Source organism: Schistocerca americana, chromosome 1 (assembly GCF_021461395.2).
Source record: "Schistocerca americana isolate TAMUIC-IGC-003095 chromosome 1, iqSchAmer2.1, whole genome shotgun sequence".
NCBI classification, from domain to species: Eukaryota; Metazoa; Arthropoda; class Insecta; order Orthoptera; family Acrididae; genus Schistocerca; species Schistocerca americana.
The window spans coordinates 593,986,264-594,009,615 of record NC_060119.1 but is presented as its reverse complement, the minus strand read 5'-3'; the positions used below and the strand labels follow the sequence as shown (position 1 = coordinate 594,009,615).

Here is a 23,352-nt window from a genome sequence, read left to right as displayed (position 1 = left end):
TCCGTGTCCAATCCATCGATTTGGGAACTGTCTCTGCAACTCATTTCTAACCATCAGCGAAAAATGTGCCGGACACCCATCGTGTTGATACTACATTCTATTCCTTGTTCCTAAAGGTATTTCTTCCAATAACAGACCTAATGTTTCTTTCAGGAAGATTTCCTTCGATGAAATAGGGGCCTATCATTCTGTCCTCCAGAATCCCACACCATACGTTCACCGACCATGGTTTTTGGTGTGCAACTTGGTGCAGCCAACATAGATTTTCATTTGCCCAGTAATGCATGTTATTCAAATTAACATTTCCATGGTTCGTTAATCTAGCCTCATCAGTAAATAAAATCAAATTAATAAATGTGTCATCCCTTTGAATCTGAAGTTGAGCCCATCGGCAGAATTCAGTGCGACGCATACAATCCGTACCAGTTAATTCTTGGTGGAAACTGATATGGTAAGGATGATATTTATGGCGTTGCAGAACACGAACAACACTACTCTGGCGGCTCATGCCAGATTCCCTTGCGATTTGACGCGAACTAACACAAGGATCTCGAACCACAGTGGCAAGAGTACCAATTTCCGTTACCTCGTTAGTAACTTTCCTTTGCCGGATATGTTTCCGATTTTCCGATGCGTTAAATATCCAGTTGTTCTCAATTTATCACACACATACTTAAATGTACGACGTGTAGGGTGAGTACGTTAAGGATATCTTTCAGCGTATAAATCTCTAGCTCTCACTGAATATCGTTGGCATTCTCCGTAAATGAGAAGCATATCGACTTGTTCTTCGAAGAAATTCATGATTCACATTCGCTTGATTCGAGGATACCAGTCTTATCTTTCCTATTAGTGTTGTATTGCGGAACCGTCGAATGGTGTTTACATGTCAATGTTACCTTAGATGGATACGCCGTATGCGGTGAATATTTACTGTTTGCACCATATACGAGAGAGAATTGTCAGAGCATGTGCTTCGATAAGTGCCAATGTCATAAGGAATACCACGCAATCCATGATAAGAAGTTTGCAGCACTGTATTGATACCAATGGTCATCATTTCGAACACCTTCTGTAAATGGAGGTTCTTGTCACCTTTTTGAGCTTCGTTGACCTTCAAAGACCTTACTGTTACACATCACTGGATTCGTCTCGATAGCTACCTAGCAACAAAAAACCAGCGTCATATTATGGCCCCCGTTGTCAAGCAACTTTTGTCCCAAAAACTTTTCAGCTAATATCATACTTTCTGAGTTATTATAGGTGGCAATAGTTAGCGACTCACCCTGTATAGTGTAAATAGCAGTACCCACATCGCATTTCTTAGGGAAGCTTCTGAAATCACTTTGGCATCTGCCAATTTTGTTCCGTTAAGAACGACGTTCCATCTGCAAATAAGTTCGGAACTCGGTTAGTGATGTGGTCCAGTACTCGGCAGTTTCGTATTTTTTTACACGAAACGACAGAGCGGAACCGTATCGAAAGCGTTGCTGAAGTTAAAGAACACGGTACCAACCTGGAGACCGTTATCTAAGACATTCTGCATACCTTGGACGGACGGAGCGAGCTGAGGATTCATCAACTTGTCCTGTCTACCGCATAAAACGAGAAACAGTGTATGTAATTATGATAACACTTTCATCGTTAATACTTGAGGTGTCACAGTGACTGGGTAACATCTGGCTATTTCATATGATTCATCGTCCCCGAAGCCTCGTCTCGTAACTCAGGTCGCAAATTCACGGTAGTGCTGTAGCAATAGCCTCTGAGGTACCCGCTTCGAAATTATGGGGCAAAGAGAGGTGGAATAGTGATAAACCTGATAATCAGACCTTGCGGTAATGTACTGAGCTAAATTTTGAACTTGTGCGCAGCCTCTCGCGGAATGAACGGGGAGGGGGCGGGGGGCGGCGGCGAATACTTGTAACACACACAAAACAATATTAAACACGAGAAGTACGAAACACAGTACGTGTTTTTATACACGTGAGAGTTATTCACTGTGAAGAACTTTTATTGATGAAACGGGTCATCATTTTATAAATGTGCGATCAAGACAAATTTTATATAAGTAAATACATTAATTGTTTGATTGAGAATCCTCAGCCACTACCAATTTTGCAAATAAAATGGTTCCAGAAGTGGAAAAATGTGGAATGTTTATTTGTGTTACTACGCTTAAAACAGCTGAACTGAAGCAAGCTCCATCCAGAAATAGGTTTGCAAATTACACAGCGGAAAAACCAAGAAACTATACAGGACGTTTTTCCAACATAATTCATGGAAGCGACATAACAGAACACATTACTACAGATCTTGGTGCAGTACGTCCTTGGTTACATGTGAGATCCGTTCGTAGAGGAAGAGTATAAACACTGTCCGATTTAAATGGTTCAAATGGCTCTGAGCACTATGGGACTCAACTGCTGTGGTCATAAGTCCCCCAGAACTTAGAACTACTTAAACCTAACTAACCTAAGGACATCACACACATCCATGCCCGAGGCAGGATTCGAACCTGCGACCGTAGCGGTCGTGCGGTTCCAGACTGTAGCGCCTTTAACCGCTCGGCCACTCCGGCCGGCCCGATTTAAATGTACCCAAATTTACTGAGGAATCGACGTCAGAGATTAAATGTTTTAAAAGCAGAAAACAGATCTTCTAAACGCAGGTCGTTACTAGGTTGGTGTCTTTGTAACGAACATTATTGCAGGTGTGGACATTTTCAGCCACACTGTGTCGTTTTTGTAGATATCAACTTTATTGCTTTGCGGCAGTACTCTGTTTACAAGATACTTCGCACATAACATGAAAACGGAATGAGATAGTGCGGCACATCTCTGGCTGGCTGGTGTTGTTGCTTTTATCTCGTGAGACAGTGAGTATGGAGACGGGAGCGTGGTAGCGGACCGCAGAGTCAAGGCTGTGTAGGCCGGGGAGGGAAGCGGCGACGCAGCCACAAGCAGACCGGAAAGGCACGCCCCGTACGTAAACCCGCGCAGAACGTTCGCCGCGGGCGGCTACGGTGCGTTGCTCGCCTTTTCATCCACGCTGGCGGCGCTGGGAACGAAAAACATCGACTGCCCAAATTGCAGAGTGGGCCTAAACAGCTCTTATTTCAAGCTACGCGGCCTACTTTCGGAAGGACAGTGAGTTTCTGCCATTGTAGACCGTCTTTTTATAGTCGGTTCTGTACAATTCGAGTCTCTTAAGATTTTTACGTTATTTAGTTTTCCTTCCTTAACTGCTACTGAAAATAAGTTTGATGTTTGCTGAGAAATTTATTATACTGAAAAAACTGTGCAATTCAATTCAAATTAAATTGTTCGCCGTTTGTTTCTGCCACCTGCAGAACGATGACCCTTGTCACAAACATGAACCTCAGAATACTGAAAACGTGTTCTCCAGATAATCAACGAGTGAAGGAACGTGTCTAAAATAGCAAACGTATAGCATGACGCATCTGCCGAGAAATCCCGAAATAATTTCATTGTAGGTAGAGGGTAAGGGGTAAAATAGTTGAAGACGCTGGCTCTGAGATGAGGAGGTTCGTGTAGTAGAGGAAGTCGTAACGAATCTCACCAAACGAGTCAGAAAAATGATAAGAAAAAGTCGACGCCAAACAACGTTCAGGATTTTACATGGATCAACAACCGAAACTAAATCTTACTGATCTGCACGATTGTGCTGTTATCACATCGACGCTCAGTTCACAGAATATCGCGGTCGACGATCAGTAGTATAGCTGTGAATGTATGCGTGCAGTCTGCATTGTTGCCACATTTCCAAATATCTCATACATGACATAATTACATGTTGCCAGATTTGCCCCCTCCCCTCCCCACCGCCCCCACGCCACAGGCCAATTGCCTTGATGTTATATACGGCGAGAAATTCAAAACCTGGCGGGAAATCCAAGATATTTTAGTTGTGCTTAAGTGTTTTCTCCTCCCCTCTGAAGTCACATCTTGCAGACCAGTTGTCCTAAATGGTAAAAGATGGGCAGTTTCCCTGTTGGCGGGAATTCCAATCAGGTCACTTGTGCAAAGTATAGACTCCGAGATGATGTAAAAGGGGATATGGGCGTAGCCTGCATGGTTACCACATCACTTCTGCTAAGTTCAGAATCGAAGACAGCCGCTGCGTTTCACTCTGATGTGACAGACAATTTGTCCTAATTTTACACTGTTGTAAATTTAAAAAAAATCCAAAATGGTCACTTGAGCTAAGCTGGGCACTTTAAAATAGCGGGCAAATAAGAAACCACTGCATTTGCCTACTCCTATGACGTTAGAGTTCACTTACCAGAATTTCAAACAATTTGTAAGCAATTCATTTTTTAAGCCCATCTTCTAAAATACAGAGGGTGGACTTAAATATGGAAACACCAAAAACACAACACACTGCCGTGCCTTTTAGAGAGTAGGAAAACCGTTAGCATCCACAACAGCTTAGTTTCGAAATGGATAAATACAGGCCCTATAAGGTTTTCAGTGGCATTTTATTATACCGGTCTTCCTATAAAATAGTGGCAAGTTCGGGTAACGATGATGGAGGTGCATAGCGATCACCCACCCTGCTCTCCTAAGTAGACCATAAAGACTCAATAACATCGAGATCTGGCGTCTGTGATGGTCAGGAGATACGCGATAATCCATTCTCGTACCCACAAAACCAATCCTGGACGATGCAAGCTCTGTGAACAGGGGTCATACAGTCTTCGAATACAGCTTCACCGTTAGGAACAAAGATTGATCTATGGGATGGATCTGATCAGCCAAAATGGTCCTTGGCAGTAAAGCAAACTTGCACAGTACCAATGGGTCCCACGAAATACAACGATATGGCCGCCCAAATCATCACCGAACCGCCGTCATGTTTCACTATTGGGATGTAAACTCAGGCAGAAGTTGAAAACAGTGTAAAACAAGACTCATCTGACCAAATGACTTTCTTCCATTGCTCGATAGTCCACATTTTATGGCTTCGGCACCATGGTTTCCTGTTAAGGGCATTTGCATAATTGATGAGTGGATTTGGAGATCCAGGTCGCCCTGAAATTACGTAGTTATGGGGCTCTCTTCATGATGTTTCGGTGCAAACAAGCTTCGTGAATGCGACATTCAGTTCCGTAGTGTCTTTTGCAGCTGTTGTCCTTTTATTATTCGTCACAATCCTCATAACTGAGCTTCTGTCACGATCAGTTAACAAAACATACGGCCGCTTTGTGTCTTAGCGGATGATGTTTCTCCGTCTTTCTTGTATGCTGTATAAATCCCCGATAGGTGCCTCTTGAAACACCGAACACGTCGACAATTTTGGTTGCGGAAGCTCCCACCAAACGAGCATCAACAATCTTCCTACAACCTAAACCACCTAGCTTCGAAATAACACAGTTACAACTAGACAGTGGCGATCGTGGTCAAGTACAACAGAGCAAACTGCAAGCTTGGCTATCAACTGCATTTATGTCCAGGGATGCATTTCTCGTGGTATTTACATATTTTTGTCCAACCCCTCAAGTTCCATTTTTTGCTTTACCTAAAAGTATGCCCCATTAATCTTTACAAATCACACCTGCTGTTCATTGCTAACATCAGCTATTTCTGTGGCAACACTGACTCTAGATTGGATTTAGTAATTTCATAGTCAGACGCCATAACATCTTAGGTTTATACCAAGCCTTGAATGTGGAGAAGGTTGCATTTCTCTGCTTAATGAACTGACGCCATTCGTTTCATGATCTAACAGGATATTAATTCAACACTTATCAGATAACATTTCCTCATAGAAAAGTCAGTTCATTTACAATACGTCAGACGTTCAGTCAGCACTGTCGAATACACGAATAGTATATAACACGAACGGCTCACTTTAATAAGAATTGCTAAATCTGAACTTATTTAACTGGAATTTTTCAGCTTGTTGGAAACTGTTGTTAAGAGGTTGTCTCATTTAAGGGATGGTAGCGACTTCGCCCAATGTAAGTGTGAAAAATCATAAAAAATAGAAATCAGATTGGTAAAGCGACGATTTAAACCTATTGGCTACATAATGATCTTTCATCTCGGAACGGAATGTTCGCTGTGTTGAAACTCTGCGTTACATTTAAACTTATGTCGTACCGGGATCCAAATCTAGAACCTCATCCTCATGGGCACTAGGGGACTGTCTAAAACGTCTCATGATATGTCCTCAGGAGCTTCGTCGTTTCCTTATTCCTATTACATCGCGTTAAAACGTTTTCTCACCTCCGCCTTTTTTTCTATTTTCCCTGAAAGGAATCAAGAAACAAACCTACCTGCGATAACGGCTCTTTGATGTCAGAGAGCATGCATCTGAAGATTGTATGCACGGCCACGGTATAAACGACTCTGTGATTTTTCGCATTTTGATGACAAAAGGTCTGCCGCATGAACCTTGCAATTAGCGAAGTTTACGAGATTCTCGAGATACACAAGCTTTCTTCTCAATTGTTTGGAGATATGACGAGTTCTGTTCATTTTTGGACAGATGTTAAAACTGGTTAACTGTGTAAGGCCAGTATTACTGTCGGTTTTCGCACAAACTCAGTTATTGGCGGGTCGTAATGTCTGATTTCCTAAGTGTCTCATGAGTTCTGTATATCCAAATCTCCAGTTTGCGCATTTTGACGCTAGCAACCAGGGTAATACGTTCGAAGAAAGTGACGCTAAAAGGTAGTTCTCAGCCATCAGGCCCAACAAACCGTTATTAGCGGCAGAGGCACATTCCACACACAGCGTTGTGTATACAGTCGCTCAGTACCACACTCCTTCACTCAGTTACGTGCTGGGACGTTCTGGTTTTTAACACTGGTTCCCGCTCTTAGACTTACTCGCTCTGCCTATTATCCAGTTCCGAACCGCCACAGTTACGATCTCTAGACTCATTATGCTGCAGTCTAATTTTTGTGCCACTAACTTTTGGCACTAAAGAAACCAAGTGAAGCATTCTACGTTTAGAATTTTGGTGCTTCAAAACTGCCATCATTTCCGTTTTCATTGTCTCTCCATTTCGAACAGAATAAGATTGAAAATATCATCTTTCTTGTTAACAATCTTAGGAAGAACCACGTGCTTTCTATTTAGATGACTTTCCGACCAATTTTCACGAAATGAGTTACGATATATCAGAGTGCCTGAATCTGGACTCCAGAACTGAGTTATTTCTAATTTGATGTTTTCGCGTTATTCTTTACAGAACATTAAGGAAATATGAGGATGATATTTTCACATGTAATAACTATTCATGGCATTAATCGTTTAAAATGACAATTACGTGATCGATTATTGTGAATAAGAAACTATGGTGGAAACGAAATTCCGGTCACGTTTCACTAAAAGTCCACTTTGACGTCAACATAACTGTGAATGATCTTGTCAATGACTATCAGTTTAAGCTATCCGATTACACCTCCCTAAAGTTTGAAGAAACATGTTGGACACATCAGAAAACCTTAAAAGCCACACCACATTTGTTTGAACGTCCTTAAAATGTGCCGCTGCCGCCTCGTCCGAAAATAAAACACAATCTAGTAAAATGTGGCGCACAGAGATCTGTACGTCGCAAGCACCACACATTGGTGGGTCATCTCGCCGGAGCAAGAAGCCCTGGATCAGAGGATTGTGGCCTATATGAAAACGAATGAGGAGGACCTCACCCTGTCTTCGTGGCTGAAAGGAAGTACACCACGGTAGCATAGTCGGCTTTATGAGATGCAGTTTATTATCGGTCACTTACAGCCACTCGTCTTCCCATCGATGCATAACTCTGTACATCAACATCGAAGTGATTGCGTGCAGATGGATAGGACACTGAAATAATTAAGAATCACGTCACGCCTCCTTTGCTACATCTGCCCTTTCATTCCCTGAAATACCCACGTGCCCCCGTACCCAGCAGAAAGACACCGCATTCCCCAGTCGTCATAGTTGGAGGAGAGCATCCTGGGTATTCTGGCTACTTTATCTGCTGGGTACAAGCGTTGGAGAGAGTGAAGGGCACATAGAGAATTGGGACAGACAAGAAGTTTAGTGCTCGAAGCACATCTCATTTGCTTCAGCTCCCGCAAGATCGCATATAATTCCACGTCAATGACAGCAAAGTCTCGAGGCAGTCTGACCTTGAGGATCAGGGAAAACAACAGAGCAACCAACAGAGTGCCCTTGTTTCAACCCATCTGTAAATACGGCTGTGGAGTAGTGGTGCTCACATAAAATGTCATAAAATAATGTATTTAAAACATACACAGAAGTGCAATATCTCCTGTACTGCACCAAATCTAAAATTACTCTGGGCCCGTGCAGTAATCAGGGTGGCAGATGGTTAAAGCCCTGGATTTTGGGTTGTACTTGCTCCACACCAAGCGACTCCAGCACACGCTGCAGGAGAATCCCAAACGGCACTGATGCGCAAGAATGATTGGACAAAAGACTTTCCAGAGGTGGGCGAGCAGCAGTATAGTATGCAGATGAATTCGGAGCTGTGAGGACTTTACACGCCTGACGCACCATGAGGAGCTGCCGTCGGATTGTAAGTGGCAGTTTGCCAGCCTCAGCACATAGACTGGGTATGGGGTTGCTCCTATAACCACGTGCGGACCGTCTAATCCCCTCATGGAGGACAGCGTCAAAGAACTTCAAATAAGGAAGCTTCACCGATCCATACACCTGCACCCTTAATCTAGCCGCAAACGCATGAAAGACCTATGAAACTGGAGCAGAAGCGCTCTGTCCGCTCCCAAAGACCTATGGCTAAGGCGCTTTATGATGATCACTGCCTTTAGGTTTTTGGCCTTCAGATCTCCCCGTTGTGACAACCACGACAATTTGCAGTACAAAATGAGGCCCAGAAACACTGAGTGTGTAAGATGTAGAATGGTGACCATTACATGGAATTCAGGTAAATTAAAATACGGCGAGAAGGATTATAATGAACACACACACATTTCTCTGGAGAAAACTGAAAATCAGTCTTTGCAGCCCACTCCTATAACCTCTGCACTGTGAATTGCACCTGATGGCTCGCAGTTGCACTGCTGGAGGAAAAACAGAAAACAGCAAAAAACGTCCATAAATGAGGAGGACTGTACAGGACTCGTTGCTGTAGATGTGATACTGTTTATGGCTATTGCAAAGAGAGGAGCACGCAAAACACTGCCCTGAGGGACATCATCCTCCTGCTCAAAACGATCTGACGGCGTATCGGCAACTAGGGTCCTAAAAAGCCGTTGAGACATGAAAGACCATATGAAGATATGGAGGTGGCCACGAAAGCCCCACTGTTGCAGTTGAGCGAGAATACTGTGTCTCCAAGTAAGGTCATACCCCTTACTGCTGTCAAAGAATATGTCAATACAGTGATGATGTTCACATAGGAAAGACTGCCGAATAGCCGCTTCTAGCAGGGTCAGTTGTCGACAGCGGACCTAAATCTCACGAATCCACTTTGAGGGTGGCTAAGGAATTGTTTGGTCTCTAACAACCAGACCAGTCGACGTTAACCATTCATTCCAGGGTCTTTCCTACACAGCTCGTTAATGTGATACTCCGGTAACTACTGGGATGTGTGTGGTCATATCCTAGTTTGAGGAGAAGTAACAAAATTCCCTCTTTCCACGAATCGGGGCAATGACCTGTCTGCCATATCAAATTAAAACATTCATTGAGGATTTCCTTTGACACTGCTGGCAAAGGTCGAAACATGCAGTACTGGATTTGGTCGTGCCTGGGTGCAATATCACGAATCTCACACAGCGACGATTTCAGTTCCCACATTGAGAAACGGTAGTTGTAAGACTCAGAATTGTTGGATCTGAAGTCCAACTTTCCCCTCTCTACAACCACATTGTAGCGAGAAAACTCTGGTTCCTGGCTTGCATGACAGTAGTTTTGCAAAATGCTCTGTCACCGTCTGGGCAATGTTTCCAATCGTTCTTCGGAGACAACCTTCTTTCAGCCTGCTGCTATTGGTAAATGATTATATTGATCGGGGATCCTCCAGATAGTTTCCCATACTTTTGAAGAAGTAGTGGAACAGTTGACAGAGTCCAGGAACCTTGCCATGACCTTTTGTTGCTCTCTTTAAGTACGAGGCGGGCCTTTGCTCTCGCAGTTCGAAAGGCTGTGAGTTTTTCTGTTGTTGGGCGGTACCTAAACCGTCGAAAAACGACACGCCTGTCGTGGATTTTTGAACAGCGCTCATCTGTCCTCCTAAAATTACCTAAGGACTTTTGGGTCGATAAGTCAATGGCATGATGGATCACACTTCTCTGATATGGTCTACCCATTCCTGTATTTCGTCATGGTGTTTAAACACAGACAGCTAGCTGAACAGTGCCCAGTTGGCCCTGATGATCATACATTTCGGTGGCTCCTGTTCAAGAAATCTTCCATCCAAATGAATTCACAGTGGGAACTGGTCTCTGGAATGAAGGTCATCAACTGCTTCCCAGTGTGCTGAATGTGCAAGGGCTGGAGAGCAGAAAGAGAGGTCGACTCAGCAGCGTACAGCTCCTGAGACATCGAGACGTCCTCCAAGACTCGACCTGTGGGGCAAGTATAATCTGAGCCTCTTAATACATTGTGGGGACTGAAATCAACCAGTAGGAGAAACGGGTGGGGGAGCTGTTCCATAACGCCTGTGAGAGCGCCAGGGCAAGTATGCAGAGGTAAGTAAAGGGGGCAGATAGTGATGTTTTCACCCATATGTACTGCAATGGCTACTGCTTGTAGGTCAGTAACCAAGGAGAAAGCAGAGGAGTGATGTGTTTTATTGACGAACACAGCAACCCGTCTTGGCTCTTTCAACAGTCGGGTCGTCCTTTCAATGGAGGGTGTAGCCCAGTAGTACAGAGGCATCAGTGGCTTTCAGATGTGTTTCTTGTAAATATAAGCACAGGGATTGAGCCCACAATGGGTGGAGCATCAAACTTGGGGAAAGATGGTCGCCTTGGGATGACTTCGAAATCCATTGGCTCTGAAGCAGAAGCAGCAGAACCATCATGTCGAATGATAGCAACATGGTCGGACGGTCTACCGTTTCTTTCCACGTTCGTTGGAAGCTTACTTGGCAGGTGTGAGTGCAGCCCGCTCGCCAACGGCACTCGAAAGACCCCCATGAGGACCCATCGAAGTGCTAGACATGCCCGACAGCGTTTAACTTCGGTGATCTGACGGGAACCGGTTTTATCACTGCGGCAAGGCCATTGGCCGATAATGGAAACAAAGCTAACAAAAAATCAAGGCAAGTTCATAGTATTTGTCGACTTGGAAAAAGCATTCGACAGTTAAAATGGTTCGAGATGTTCGAAATTCTGAGAAAAATAGGTGTAAGCCATAGTGAAAGAGGGGTGATTATATAGTATGTACAAGAACCGAGAGGAAACAGTAAGACTTGAAGACCAGGAAGGAAGTGTTTGTATTGAAAAGGGTGTAAGAGAGGAACGTACTTTTTCGTCTCTTTCGCCGCTACTCTTCAATCTATACGCCGAAGAAGCAGAGACGGAAATAAAAGAAAGATTCAAGACTGTGATTAAAATTCCGGGTGAAAAAATATCAATGATACTATTCGCTGACGACACTGCTATTCTCAGTGAAAGTGAAGAAGAATTGCGGGAGTTGTTGAACGGAATGAACACTGTAACAGTATATGGACTTAGAGTAAATGGAAGCAAGACGAAAGCAATGAGAAGTTGCGAAAATGAAAACAGCGAGAAACTTAACATCAGAATTGGGGATCACGAACAAGACGAAGTTAAGGACTTCTGCTTCCTAGGCAGGAAAATAACCCATGATGGACGGGGTAAAGACATAAAAAGCAGACTAGACTGGCATAAAGGGCATTCCTGCGCAAGAAAAGTCTGCTGGTATCCAACATAGGCCTTAACTTAAGGAACAAATTTCTGAGAATGTACTTCTGGAATAGACCACTTTATGGTTGTGAACTATGGACTGTGAGAAAACCGGAATAGAAGAGAATGGAAGCATCTGAGATATGGTGCTACAGAAGAATGTTGAAAATTAGGTGGATTGATGAGGAATGTGGAGGTTCTCCTGAGAATAATAATAATAATAATAATATAAAAACAAGGACTAGCTTGAATTGATGGTGAAAATAAATTTCACACCGATGGGACATTCAAGTCATGCACAGGTGTTACGTTTATACGTAGACGATTATGGTTCCCGGTGATGGCCTAGGAAATGTTTTACGACCCATTGTGAACTGTTACTTCAGTTTCGCAAGAAGCAACGAGCACCAGATATGAGCGACATGGCTTAATAAGCCACACTGACGAATGGATGTGAGGATTTAATAAAGGGTGATTTCGAACAATAGGCATAACCTGTGAGAGATACTGCCTAAAACATAAAGAACAAACAAGCTCTAAATTATCATTTGTCCAGAGGTGTTTGTTTCCGTGCTAAATGTCACTTTATCCGTACTATGCATCACTTTGTGTAGAACATTCCTGAGTTGCTGCATACCAAAGGGCGCCACTGTTCATCGGAGCTTGTACCTTATCCCCTTAGGAACTGTCGTCCTCTCACGGATACGTCCCCATTTACTGCGGGACACACTGCCTTGCTGCTGAAAGAAGTGTCTCGGTGGCTTCGGTCACGTGGGTTCTACGTGATGGTACTGCAGCAAACGTCGGCCCTGTGGCATAAAGTATGCGTGCAGCCCTCTGTACATGGTAGAAAGGCCTCCGGCCACGAAAACGCATTCATGGGGCAATGTTAATTAGACCTTAACTCGTCCTTATCCACTTACATATGGCCTTCTGCAGTGTACTTCCAACTTTCAAAATCACCCCACGTTCGGAGTGAGGAGTCATCAATTATCTTAGTTGAAATGTGGCAATAGGAAATCCGCCAGATAGTCACTGCTTGGGTCAAATCTCACATAAAAGTGTCTTCCCTGGTTTAGTACAGTCGAGGAAGCTCACTAGACTATACAATATTGGGAATCTACCTACGGAAGGTTAGTTTTACTAAATGTATCGATTTGACAATGGGACTGGAGATCTGTCCGGAGTGGTGAAATGACGGCTGTACGTGAACAAGAAGACGTTGTACAAACTGTGATTGGTTCCACAGATCTGTAGCGTCTCGCCCTGTGGTATACGAATGGAAGGAACCTAATAATTTTGTATCCCACTGATCGTGGCCGTCTGTATGGCATTTGAAACATGTACTCTTGAGTATAATCTATCAACTCACTAATGAAGAAACATTCAAATTTATAGTCTGAGTGAAATTACTTTTATTTGTTACTTAAGGCCTTCGAATCTGGTTCTCCAGTCAGACGCCTTGACGTAACACGTGTACAGAGCATAACCCAGGTGTCAGTTCAGTTGCGGTTCTGGAGCACAGCTGGTAACGCAAAGTCGTTACCGGACACCAGGTAACAGCCGCAGCGAGCAAGAACGTGCTCTGGCCTTATTGGCAGACCGCTCCCTGTTTCCCGAGCCTTAACCGATGTGCTGTCGACAAGCTATGAGGCATGTCTTGACACGACGTGGCAAACGTCTGCTAACAAGTGCTTTTAAATGAAGTTCAGTTAATGATGCTTCACTAAACATCACACAGTAGCCTCGTCACCACAGCCTCTCAAAATAAAGCCAGTATATCATTAAAGGAACGTCACATGAAAATCTGTGTCTTATCCCACGCATAAAGGAGCTTGTAACATCTCATATGCTTTCCGCCTTTCATCGGGGGTGGGAAACATATTCGTAAAGTTTTTAATAAATGTCAAGTAATTCAGCGATTAGCCACAATCTGAGATAATGTCATCCACAGATACGATACACCGCACATCGCTGACTACCTTCTTAGTTTATATATATGAAGCTAATATCTGTCCTTTCGGACATGTCCGAAAGAACAGATACCATTGGTAATCTTGCAGCTCAAGAACAATGAAATCAACACCTTTAGCTGCTTACTATCCCCGTTTATATTTATCAACGCCTGTAAGGAGCTAAAGGTCTGCATTTCATTGTAATTTCATTCTTAGTTCATCTTCTCCGTAGAGGAAGATGAAGATTATCAATGATTAGTCTGGAGTTATCTGCCTTGATTAATAGTCGAGAGAGAGAGAGAGAGAGAGAGAGAGAGAGAGAGACAGCTTGTATCAAAAGTTACGTTCCGCCGTCCTGCAAAGTGAAGCAGGTACTGTACCGACGCTGCTGTTTGTTGTACAGGCATATCTTAGACGTTTTATGATTGTGTATCCCGATCGCCACGCCTCTATCAATTAGCAATTTACTTGATGTCACATGATGATGGGGCTGTAAACTTCCGGAAGTAGTCGTCCAATAAAAAGATACATTAATTACAACAGCAGCGGATATTTACTTCAGTCAACATGAGCCTCAACTGCGGATGTTCTCAAAATCAGGTTTTATGCTTTATCGAAAAATACAGGTAGATGAGAGTGTGACGCCATTGTAATAAGTTATTCATGGAACGTTACTAATGGCTCTAATAATACAAGAAGTTTTTGTCCGCAGAAAATTCGGCCGTATTTTGTGTGAGCCTGCAAAAGGAAACTAATAATCAAGGTACATTGCATATTTTATAGTCATTTAATGAACAGTCATAATCATATTTTAAGCTGTGTTCACAGATCCAGAGGCCATTCTGCAATCAAATAATTTTATTTTTTACAAAGCTTTTCCACATTTAAGCATTATTCATTCAAGGGTACATGCACCACAATTAAGTAGTAAGTAGGGTGAAGGAGAATCTTAGAAGCTGCAGGCAGATGCTGGCGCAACGAAATATTTGATAGGAAGTCTTATCCGCTCGTTCAGACGCAAGTACGATGAAATAGAGAGCTCTCCACAAATAGGGGGTGTTTAAAAAATAATTCCACAAACTGCTGTGAGAAGTTCCTTGCACAGAAACGAGAAAAATGTACAATAAACATGGCCTCTAAAAAGCGCATGCCGTAAGAGCTATGGGCACTTTTTCGTCTTCGATACTGTGAAACGCGTCTGTCCATCTGAAAGTTCCTTGCTTTCCGTATTTTGGGAAGAGGTAGTACGGACCAAAACAAGAAAAAAAAGATACCAGTGAACATGGGCTCTGCATTCATCCCTTAAGAGCTATATGCGCTTGTTCAATAGAAGAGATGTGTTCCAAAGTAACCAAGACGAGCAAGTGCAATGGCTCTTAAGATATGCATTTTAGAGCCCATGTTTACCAGAGATTTTTTCTTGTTCGGTGCAAGTAGCCCGTCCCCACAGTTTGTAAAAGTATTTTTGAAACACCCTGTATAAGAGACAGTGAAACGAAAACGAGACAGAAGGAATAAAGAAAGTAAACTGTTTATTATTTCAAAAGTAAGCGCTGTAAGTGTTAATAAATTTATGCCACTGTACGATAAGACGGTCAGTGCCTTCACGGGAAAATATTTGCGGTTGCCTACGGAACCATGATTGTACCCAGGCGTGCATCTCCTTTGCCGAAGCCAATCGACGGCCAAGAACGTGTTTCTTCAAGGCACCAAAAATATGTAAATCGCATGGGGAGAGATCGGGACTGTACGGAGGACGCGTAAGGGTTTCCCAGTGAAACTTCGGCAGTGTAATCGAAACAATTTTGGCAACACGCTGGTCGAACGTTCCCCATGCGTCTTCTTTATTTCTGAAGCGCCGAAGAAAGGCATTTGCGGCCGTCGATTTGTTCGTATGAAGAAGTGACCGGTGGGTACAATTATAGTTCCGTAGGCAACGGCAAACATTTTTCCGTGAAGGCACTGACCGCCTTGTCTCACAGTGGGATAAGTACACTACTGGCCATTAAAATTGCTACACCAAGCAGAAATGCAGATGATAAACGGGTATTCATTGGACAAATATATTATTCTGGAACTGACACGTGATTACATTTCCACGCAATTTGGGTGCATAGATCCTGAAAAATCAGTACCCAGAACAACAACCTCAGGCCGTAATAAAGGCCTCCATACGCCTGGGCATTGAGTCAAACAGAACTTGAATGGCGTGTACAGGTACAGCTGACCATGCACCTTCAACACGATACCACAGTTCATCAAGAATAGTGAGTGGCGTATTGTGACGAGCCACTTGCTCGGCCGCCATTGACAAGACGTTTTCAATTGGTGAGAGATCTGGAGAATGTGCTGGCCAGGGCAGCAGTCGAACATTTTCTGTATCCAGAAAGGCCCGTACAGGACCTGCAACATGCGGTCGTGCATTATCCTACTGAGATGTAAGGTTTCGCAGGGATCGAATGAAGGTTAGAGCCACGGGTCGTAACACATTTGAAATGTAACGTCCACTGTTCAAAGTGTCGTCAGTGCGAGAGGTGACAAGAGACGTGTAAACAATGGCACCCAATACCATGTTGCCGGGTGATACGCCAGTATGGCGATGACGAATACACGCTTCGAAAGTGCGTTCACCGCGATGTCGCCAAACACGGATGCGAGCATCATGATGCTGTAAACAGAACCTGAATTCATCCGAAAAAATGACGTTTTGCCATTCGTGCACCTAGGTTCGTCGTTGAGTACACCATCGCAGGCGCTCCTGTCTGTGATGCAGCGTCAAGGGTAACCGCAGCCACGGTCTCGGAGCTGCTGGAACCGTCGTCGAACTGTTCGCGCATATACACTCCTGGAAATGGAAAAAAGAACACATTGACACCGGTGTGTCAGACCCACCATACTTGCTCCGGACACTGCGAGAGGGCTGTACAAGCAATGATCACACGCACGGCACAGCGGACACACCAGGAACCGCGGTGTTGGCCGTCGAATGGCGCTAGCTGCGCAGCATTTGTGCACCGCCGCCGTCAGTGTCAGCCAGTTTGCCGTGGCATACGGAGCTCCATCGCAGTCTTTAACACTGGTAGCATGCCGCGACAGCGTGGACGTGAACCGTATGTGCAGTTGACGGACTTTGAGCGAGGGCGTATAGTGGGCATGCGGGAGGCCGGGTGGACGTACCGCCGAATTGCTCAACACGTGGGGCGTGAGGTCTCCACAGTACATCGATGTTGTCGCCAGTGGTCGGCGGAAGGTGCACGTGCCCGTCGACCTGGGACCGGACCGCAGCGACGCACGGATGCACGCCGAGACCGTAGGATCCTACGCAGTGCCGTAGGGGACCGCACCGCCACTTCCCAGCAAATTAGGGACACTGTTGCTCCTGGGGTATCGGCGAGGACCATTCGCAACCGTCTCCATGAAGCTGGGCTACGGTCCCGCACACCGTTAGGCCGTCTTCCGCTCACGCCCCAACATCGTGCAGCCCGCCTTCAGTGGTGTCGCGACAGGCGTGAATGGAGGGACGAATGGAGACGTGTCGTCTTCAGCGATGAGAGTCGCTTCTGCCTTGGTGCCAATGATGGTCGTTTGCGTGTTTGGCGCCGTGCAGGTGAGCGCCACAATCAGGACTGCATACGACCGAGGCACACAGGGCCAACACCCGGCATCATGGTGTGCGGAGCGATCTCCTACACTGGCCGTACACCACTGGTGATCGTCGAGGGGACACTGAATAGTGCAAGGTACATCCAAACCGTCACCGAACCCATCGTTCTACCATTCCTAGACCGGCAAGGGAACTTGCTGTTCCAACAGGACAGTGCACGTCCGCATGTATCCCGTGCCACCCAACGTGCTCTATAAGGTGTAAGTCAACTACCCTGGCCAGCAAGATCTCTGGATCTGTCCCCCATTGAGCATGTTTGGGACTGGATGAAGCGTCGTCTCACGCGGTCTGCACGTCCAGCACGAACGCTGGTCCAACTGAGGCGCCAGGTGGAAATGGCATGGCAAGCCGTTCCACAGGACTACATCCAGCATCTCTACGATCGTCTCCATGGGAGAATAGCAGCCTGTATTGCTGCGAAAGGTGGATATACGCTGTACTAGTGCCGACATTGTGCATGCTCTGTTGCCTGTGTCTATGTGCCTGTGGTTCTGTCAGTGTGATCATGTGATGTATCTGACCCCAGGAATGTGTCAATAAAGTTTCCCCTTCCTGGGACATTGAATTCACGGTGTTCTTATTTCAATTTCCAGGAGTGTAGTTGTTGTCTCGCAAACGTCCGCATCTGTTGATTCAGGGATCGAGACGTGTCTGCACGATCCGTTACAGCCATGAGGATAAGATGCCTGTCATCTCGACTGCTAGTGATACGAGGCCGTTGGGATCCAGCACGGCATTCCATATTACCCTCCTGAACCCACCGATTCTATATTCTGCTAACAGTCATTGGATCTCGACCAACGGGAGCAGCAATGTCGCGATTAGATAAACCGCGATCGCGATAGGCTACAATCGGACCTTTATCAATGTCGGAAACGTGATGGTACGCAATTCTCCTCCTTCCACGAGGCATCACAACAACGTTTCCCCATGCAACGCCGGTCAACTGCTGTTTGTGCACGAGAAATCGGTTGGAAACTTTCCTCGTGCCAGCATGTTGTAGACGTCGCCACCGGCCCAACCTTGTGTGAATGCTCTGAAAATCTAATCATTTGCATACGTCAGCAATTTTAATGGCCAGTAGTGTAATATTAACAGTTACAGCGATTACTTTTGAAACTTTCTTTCAATCTGTCTCGTTTTCGTTTGACTGCCCCTTGGAGTTACGTTTGCCAGGCGAGAGCGGCCTGCCCGTATCACGGAGGCACGTGCGCGCTTACCTGTGAGTCCGGGCGGCACGGGCGCCTTGTGCGGCGGCGGCGGCGGCGGCGGCTGTGGGTGGTGCGCGGGCGTGAAGTGGAAGAAGGAGGGCGAGGCGGCCCTGCTGAGCGAGCTGAGGCGGTCGTCGCGGTCCTCGGCGTACAGGCCGTCGCGGCCCATGGCGGCCAGCTGGCGGCCCTTGGGCATGAACATGACGAGGAAGACGACGGCGGCGGTGGCGACGAGGCCGAAGGCGACGCAGGCGTCGCGCTGGGGCGGCGTGGCGAGCAGCAGGCCGGCCAGCAGCCAGGCGGCCGCGATGAGCACGGCGGCGCCCGCGCTCAGCCCGATGAACGTGGCCTCGCGGTAGTTGTCGCGGATGGCGCGCGACTTGACGGCCAGCACGGCCACCAGCAGCAGCAGCGCGCCGCAGTACGACAGCGACGCCACCAGGTGCGCGTACGGCGACCGGCACGACCACACCCAGCGCTCCCCGCCGCCCTGCAACGGGCGCGCCCAGCGTGCGTTCACCCTCCACACCGTTTATCGTTACAATCCTTTTTCGGAAAGTGACGGTACACCCCTTACGCCACGGGGCACAGCGGGCTGTTAGAGATCCCGGTCACTGAAGAGTCGCGATTCTCTTCGGTCAAATGTCCCAGCACTAGAGAAAAAGGACAAAGCGAATCCCAATTGGTAATACTTGGGAGAGGACTTCCAGTTCCCGTATTCAGTTGATAACCGAGGGAAACTTCCCGAAAATCGAGTACGGAAAAGGGGAATTGAGACTATTTTGACTATCTTATTTAACGTCTGGGAAAGTAATTTTATTCGTACAGTGTCACGGTCGGAATGCAGGCATTCACGGCCGGCGTCTTCGGTATTCTTGATATATGATTTATCTGGTTCACATGGCTCTAAGCACTAAGCGACTTAACATCTGAGGTCATCAGTCCCCTAGACTTAGAACAACTTAAACCTAAGGACAGCACACAAATCCATGCCCGAGGCAGGATTCGAACCTGCGATCGTAGCGGTCGCGCGGTTCCAAACTGAAGCGCCTAGAACCGCTCGGCCACACCGGCCGGCTATGATTTATTTGCATAAGGCAGTGGTACAATGCGAATTCTCTGCTTAGCGTTTCGTCTTCAACTGCTGAAGGCTCCATGAGAGGCTTTAACGACACCGCGATCTTAGGCAGCATTCTGATGACGCAACGAACAAACTGTTCAGTGGATATAAACAGCCGGCCTTTGTGGCCGAGCGGTTCTAGGAACTTCAGTCTGGAACCGCGCGACCGCGACGGTCGCAGGTTCGAATCCTGCCTCGGGCATGGATATGTGCAATGTCCTTAGGTTAGTTAGGTTTAAGTAGTTCTAAGTTCTACGGGACAGATGACCTCAGATCTTAAGTCCGATAGTGCTCAGAGCCATTCTTTTTACATATAAGCGGTTGCGCTTGCTCACCTGTTTTGAGCCTGTAACAGCTGTCTGAGTCGTTAAAGCCTCCAATGTAATCGACACCAATGTAAGATGAAATATTGGGCAGAGAATTATCTATGGACCACGACCTTATGCCAATAAATCAAATATCAACAACAATGTTATTGATCGTCCCAGACAAATATTAAAATCTACTCTCTCTGTTCTCTCTCTCTGTCTCTGGGTTTGTAGGTTATTAACACAATAATTAGATAAAGAAACAACTATACCTTTTAAAATGGAACAGTATGGTACCTTAATGAAAATAAAATTGGAAATCTGTGGTAAGTTTTATGGGAGCAAACTGGTGAGGATATCGGTCCCTAAGCTTACACAATACTTAATCTAACTTTTGCTAAGGTAAGCTAAGGGAAACACAAACAGCCATGCCGGAGGGAGGACTCGAACCTCCGACGGGACGAGCCGTGCGAACCGTGACAAGACGCTCCAAACCGCTCGGCTACCACGGTTATCGACAATTAATTGATCGTGAAAACGAAAGTACAGTAAAATATCATATGTCAGTATTCACAATTAAACGTTTCGGAAAATAAAATTTAAAACCTGAGAGACGTAAAAGGATGAGGACTGACTCCTAGAATAAGAGATCTTCTAAACACAGCGTGACAACACTGAAAAGCCCTTCTGATGGCAGACTTTCTCATCAGCCGTAGTGACGCTGAGGTTGCGGCAATGGACTCGCACTCTGAGGGAGCAGGGTTCTAAACCCTGTCTCGCCACTCGAATTTAAACTTTCCATCGTTTGCTGAAAATAATTAGCGCGAATGCTGGGAAGGTTGGTAAGGCATGTGCACGACCGATTGCCTTACCTACCGTTGGCCGATTTGAGCTTGGTTTCGCCTGTATTAACAATGAAGAGGACGACACGTTAATTCCTAATCGTCCTCCCCCAAGACTTCAGTTTTAAGAACACTTCAAGCGCATTAAATAATAGTGCGAGAGATCCTGGCAGGAGTCACAGACAGATATACGCGAGTAGCAAAACCGAAGAATCTTAGCGTCAGAATCAGCACGCCGTTATTAGCGTGCGAGCAACGGTAGAGGAGTAGAACAAACGTGCATATGTATGAAACATATGCCTATCAATTTATTTTAGAATACAGATTTGCCGCGCGTGGTAGCCGCGCGGTCTGGGGCGTCTTGTCACGGTCCGTGCGGCTCCCCCCGCCGGAGGTTCGCGTCCTCCCTCGGACATGGGTGTGAGTGTTGTCCATAGCGTATGTTAAAGTTAGATTAAGTAGTGTGTAGGCTTAGGGACCGATGACGTCAATATTTTGGTTCCAGAAGACCTCACCAGAAATTACCAAATGCAGATTTTCTAAAAGATTTATATTTTCAGTATTTTTTGTGTTTATTTGAACTATAAAAGTTAAAAAATTGGTAGTGAACAATCTTGGAGGGTGGAAGGAACATTATCGATAAACGTTTGCATCCAAATACGGTAATCATTTTCAATTTTTTTTTTCCATGTTCTTCAGTCGGAAGTTGTAATATAATGTGATGAGCAAAATTGGACTCCAGAAGAAGTGGGTGAATTTTGATGTTCTGGAAGTAGGATAGGCTTTCTTTAAGGCAGATATAATAAAGGTACAGGCTCCGTCGACTAATGTTTACTTTACCGACCGAGGTGCCGGCTATTAGCAGAGACTGGAGGAGTGGTTGGCGCTTACGTGCAGCAGCGGCGGCAGCGGGCGCAGCTCGGCGGCGGGCGGCGACGCGAGCAGCCACTGCACGCCGACGGCGACCTGCGTGAGCACCGCGAAGGCCAGCAGCAGCGCCTGGTAGGCCGCCGGCAGGTACACGCCGCCGTTCAGGCTGATCAGGAAGACGCACTTCACCAGCAGCGCCGAGAACACCACCGCGTACGACACGCCCGCGCCCATCCTGCCGACACGCGCGCGCCACAAATGAAGCACCTGACAGCCGGTAAACTAACAGATTACCTCCGACAGTTAAATCAGTTGTCACTGAAAGGAATAACAGGGAGATTAGAACTATAATAAGGGTGGTACGAATATTTACCTCATCTTGTCGAAAAGCACAATAGTAATGTAAATGTATGTGAAGAAACAGAAATTTAGTGCAAGTGACAATAATAAGCGGTGCTCGCGTTGTGGGACATTTGAATCTTAAATTGTAATCCGTAAAGCTCCCAATTATCAGGATGCAGAATATCTCCCTTACGGATTATCCATACATAGCTCAATAACTTTTGAAAAAGACAAAGAATAGCTAAAGTGTTCAGTTATAAATGGAGCCAGTATTTTCGTTTCAAATACAATATTCTGATTGTGATGGCGTAGGTGATGAAAATATCCGCGAGTAGTTAAATACCGATGCTTATGAACCGGGATTTGAACAGTTCAGTGACTAGGACTCTTTCCTTTTCTTTTTTGAGTCATCAGCTTTCTGACTGATTTGATGCGTCCCGCCACGAATCCCTCTCCCGTGCCAACCTCTTCATTTCACAGTAACACTCGAAAACTAAGTCCTAAATTATTTGCTGGATGTATTCCAATCTCTGTCTTCCTCTACAGTTTTTGCCCTCTACAGCTCCCTCTAGTATCATGAAAGTCATTCCCACATTCTTAACACATGTCCTATCATCCTGCCCCTTCTCAAAAATGGTTCAAATGCCTCTGAGGACTATGGGATTTAACTTCTGAGGTCATCAGTCTCCTAGAACTTAGAACTACTTAAACCTAACTAACCTAAGGACATCACACACACCCATGCCCGAAGCAGGATTCGAACCTGCGACCGTAGCGGTCGCGCGGTTCCTGTCCCCTTCTCCTTGTCAGTGTTTTCCACATATTCCTTTCCTCTCCGATGCTGCGCAGAATCTCCTCATTCCTCACCTGATCGGTCCACCTAATTTTCAACATTCGTCTAAAGCACCACATCTTAAATGCTTCGATTCTCTTCTGTTCTGGTTTTCCCACAGTCCATGTTTCACTACCGTACAATGCTGTGCTCCGGACGTACGTTCTCAGAAATTTCTTCCCCAAATTAAGGTCTGACACTAGCACACTTCTCTTGGCCAGGAATGCCTTTTTTGCCAGTGCTAGTCTGCATTTGATATCCTCCTTGCTCCATCCGGCACTGGTGATTTTGCTGCCTAGGTAGCAGAGTCCCTTAACTTCATTTACTTTGTGACCA

The 23,352-nt window shown here is 45.7% G+C and overlaps 1 protein-coding gene and 1 pseudogene across 1 annotated transcript in view; both read right to left on the bottom strand.

Annotated features, from left to right (window-relative positions):
- The window catches only part of LOC124580219, a 77,919-nt gene that overhangs the window by 31,237 nt on the left and 23,330 nt on the right, over positions 1–23,352 (bottom strand). Inside the window, exons 4-5 of the mRNA XM_047131258.1 lie at positions 21,864–22,077; positions 18,712–19,192 (exon numbers count right to left, since the gene is read on the bottom strand). Coding sequence (XP_046987214.1) covers positions 18,712–19,192; positions 21,864–22,077 — 695 coding nt within the window. The remainder of the gene's footprint in view (positions 1–18,711; positions 19,193–21,863; positions 22,078–23,352) is intronic.
- On the bottom strand, positions 11,114–11,232 carry LOC124556826 (annotated as a pseudogene).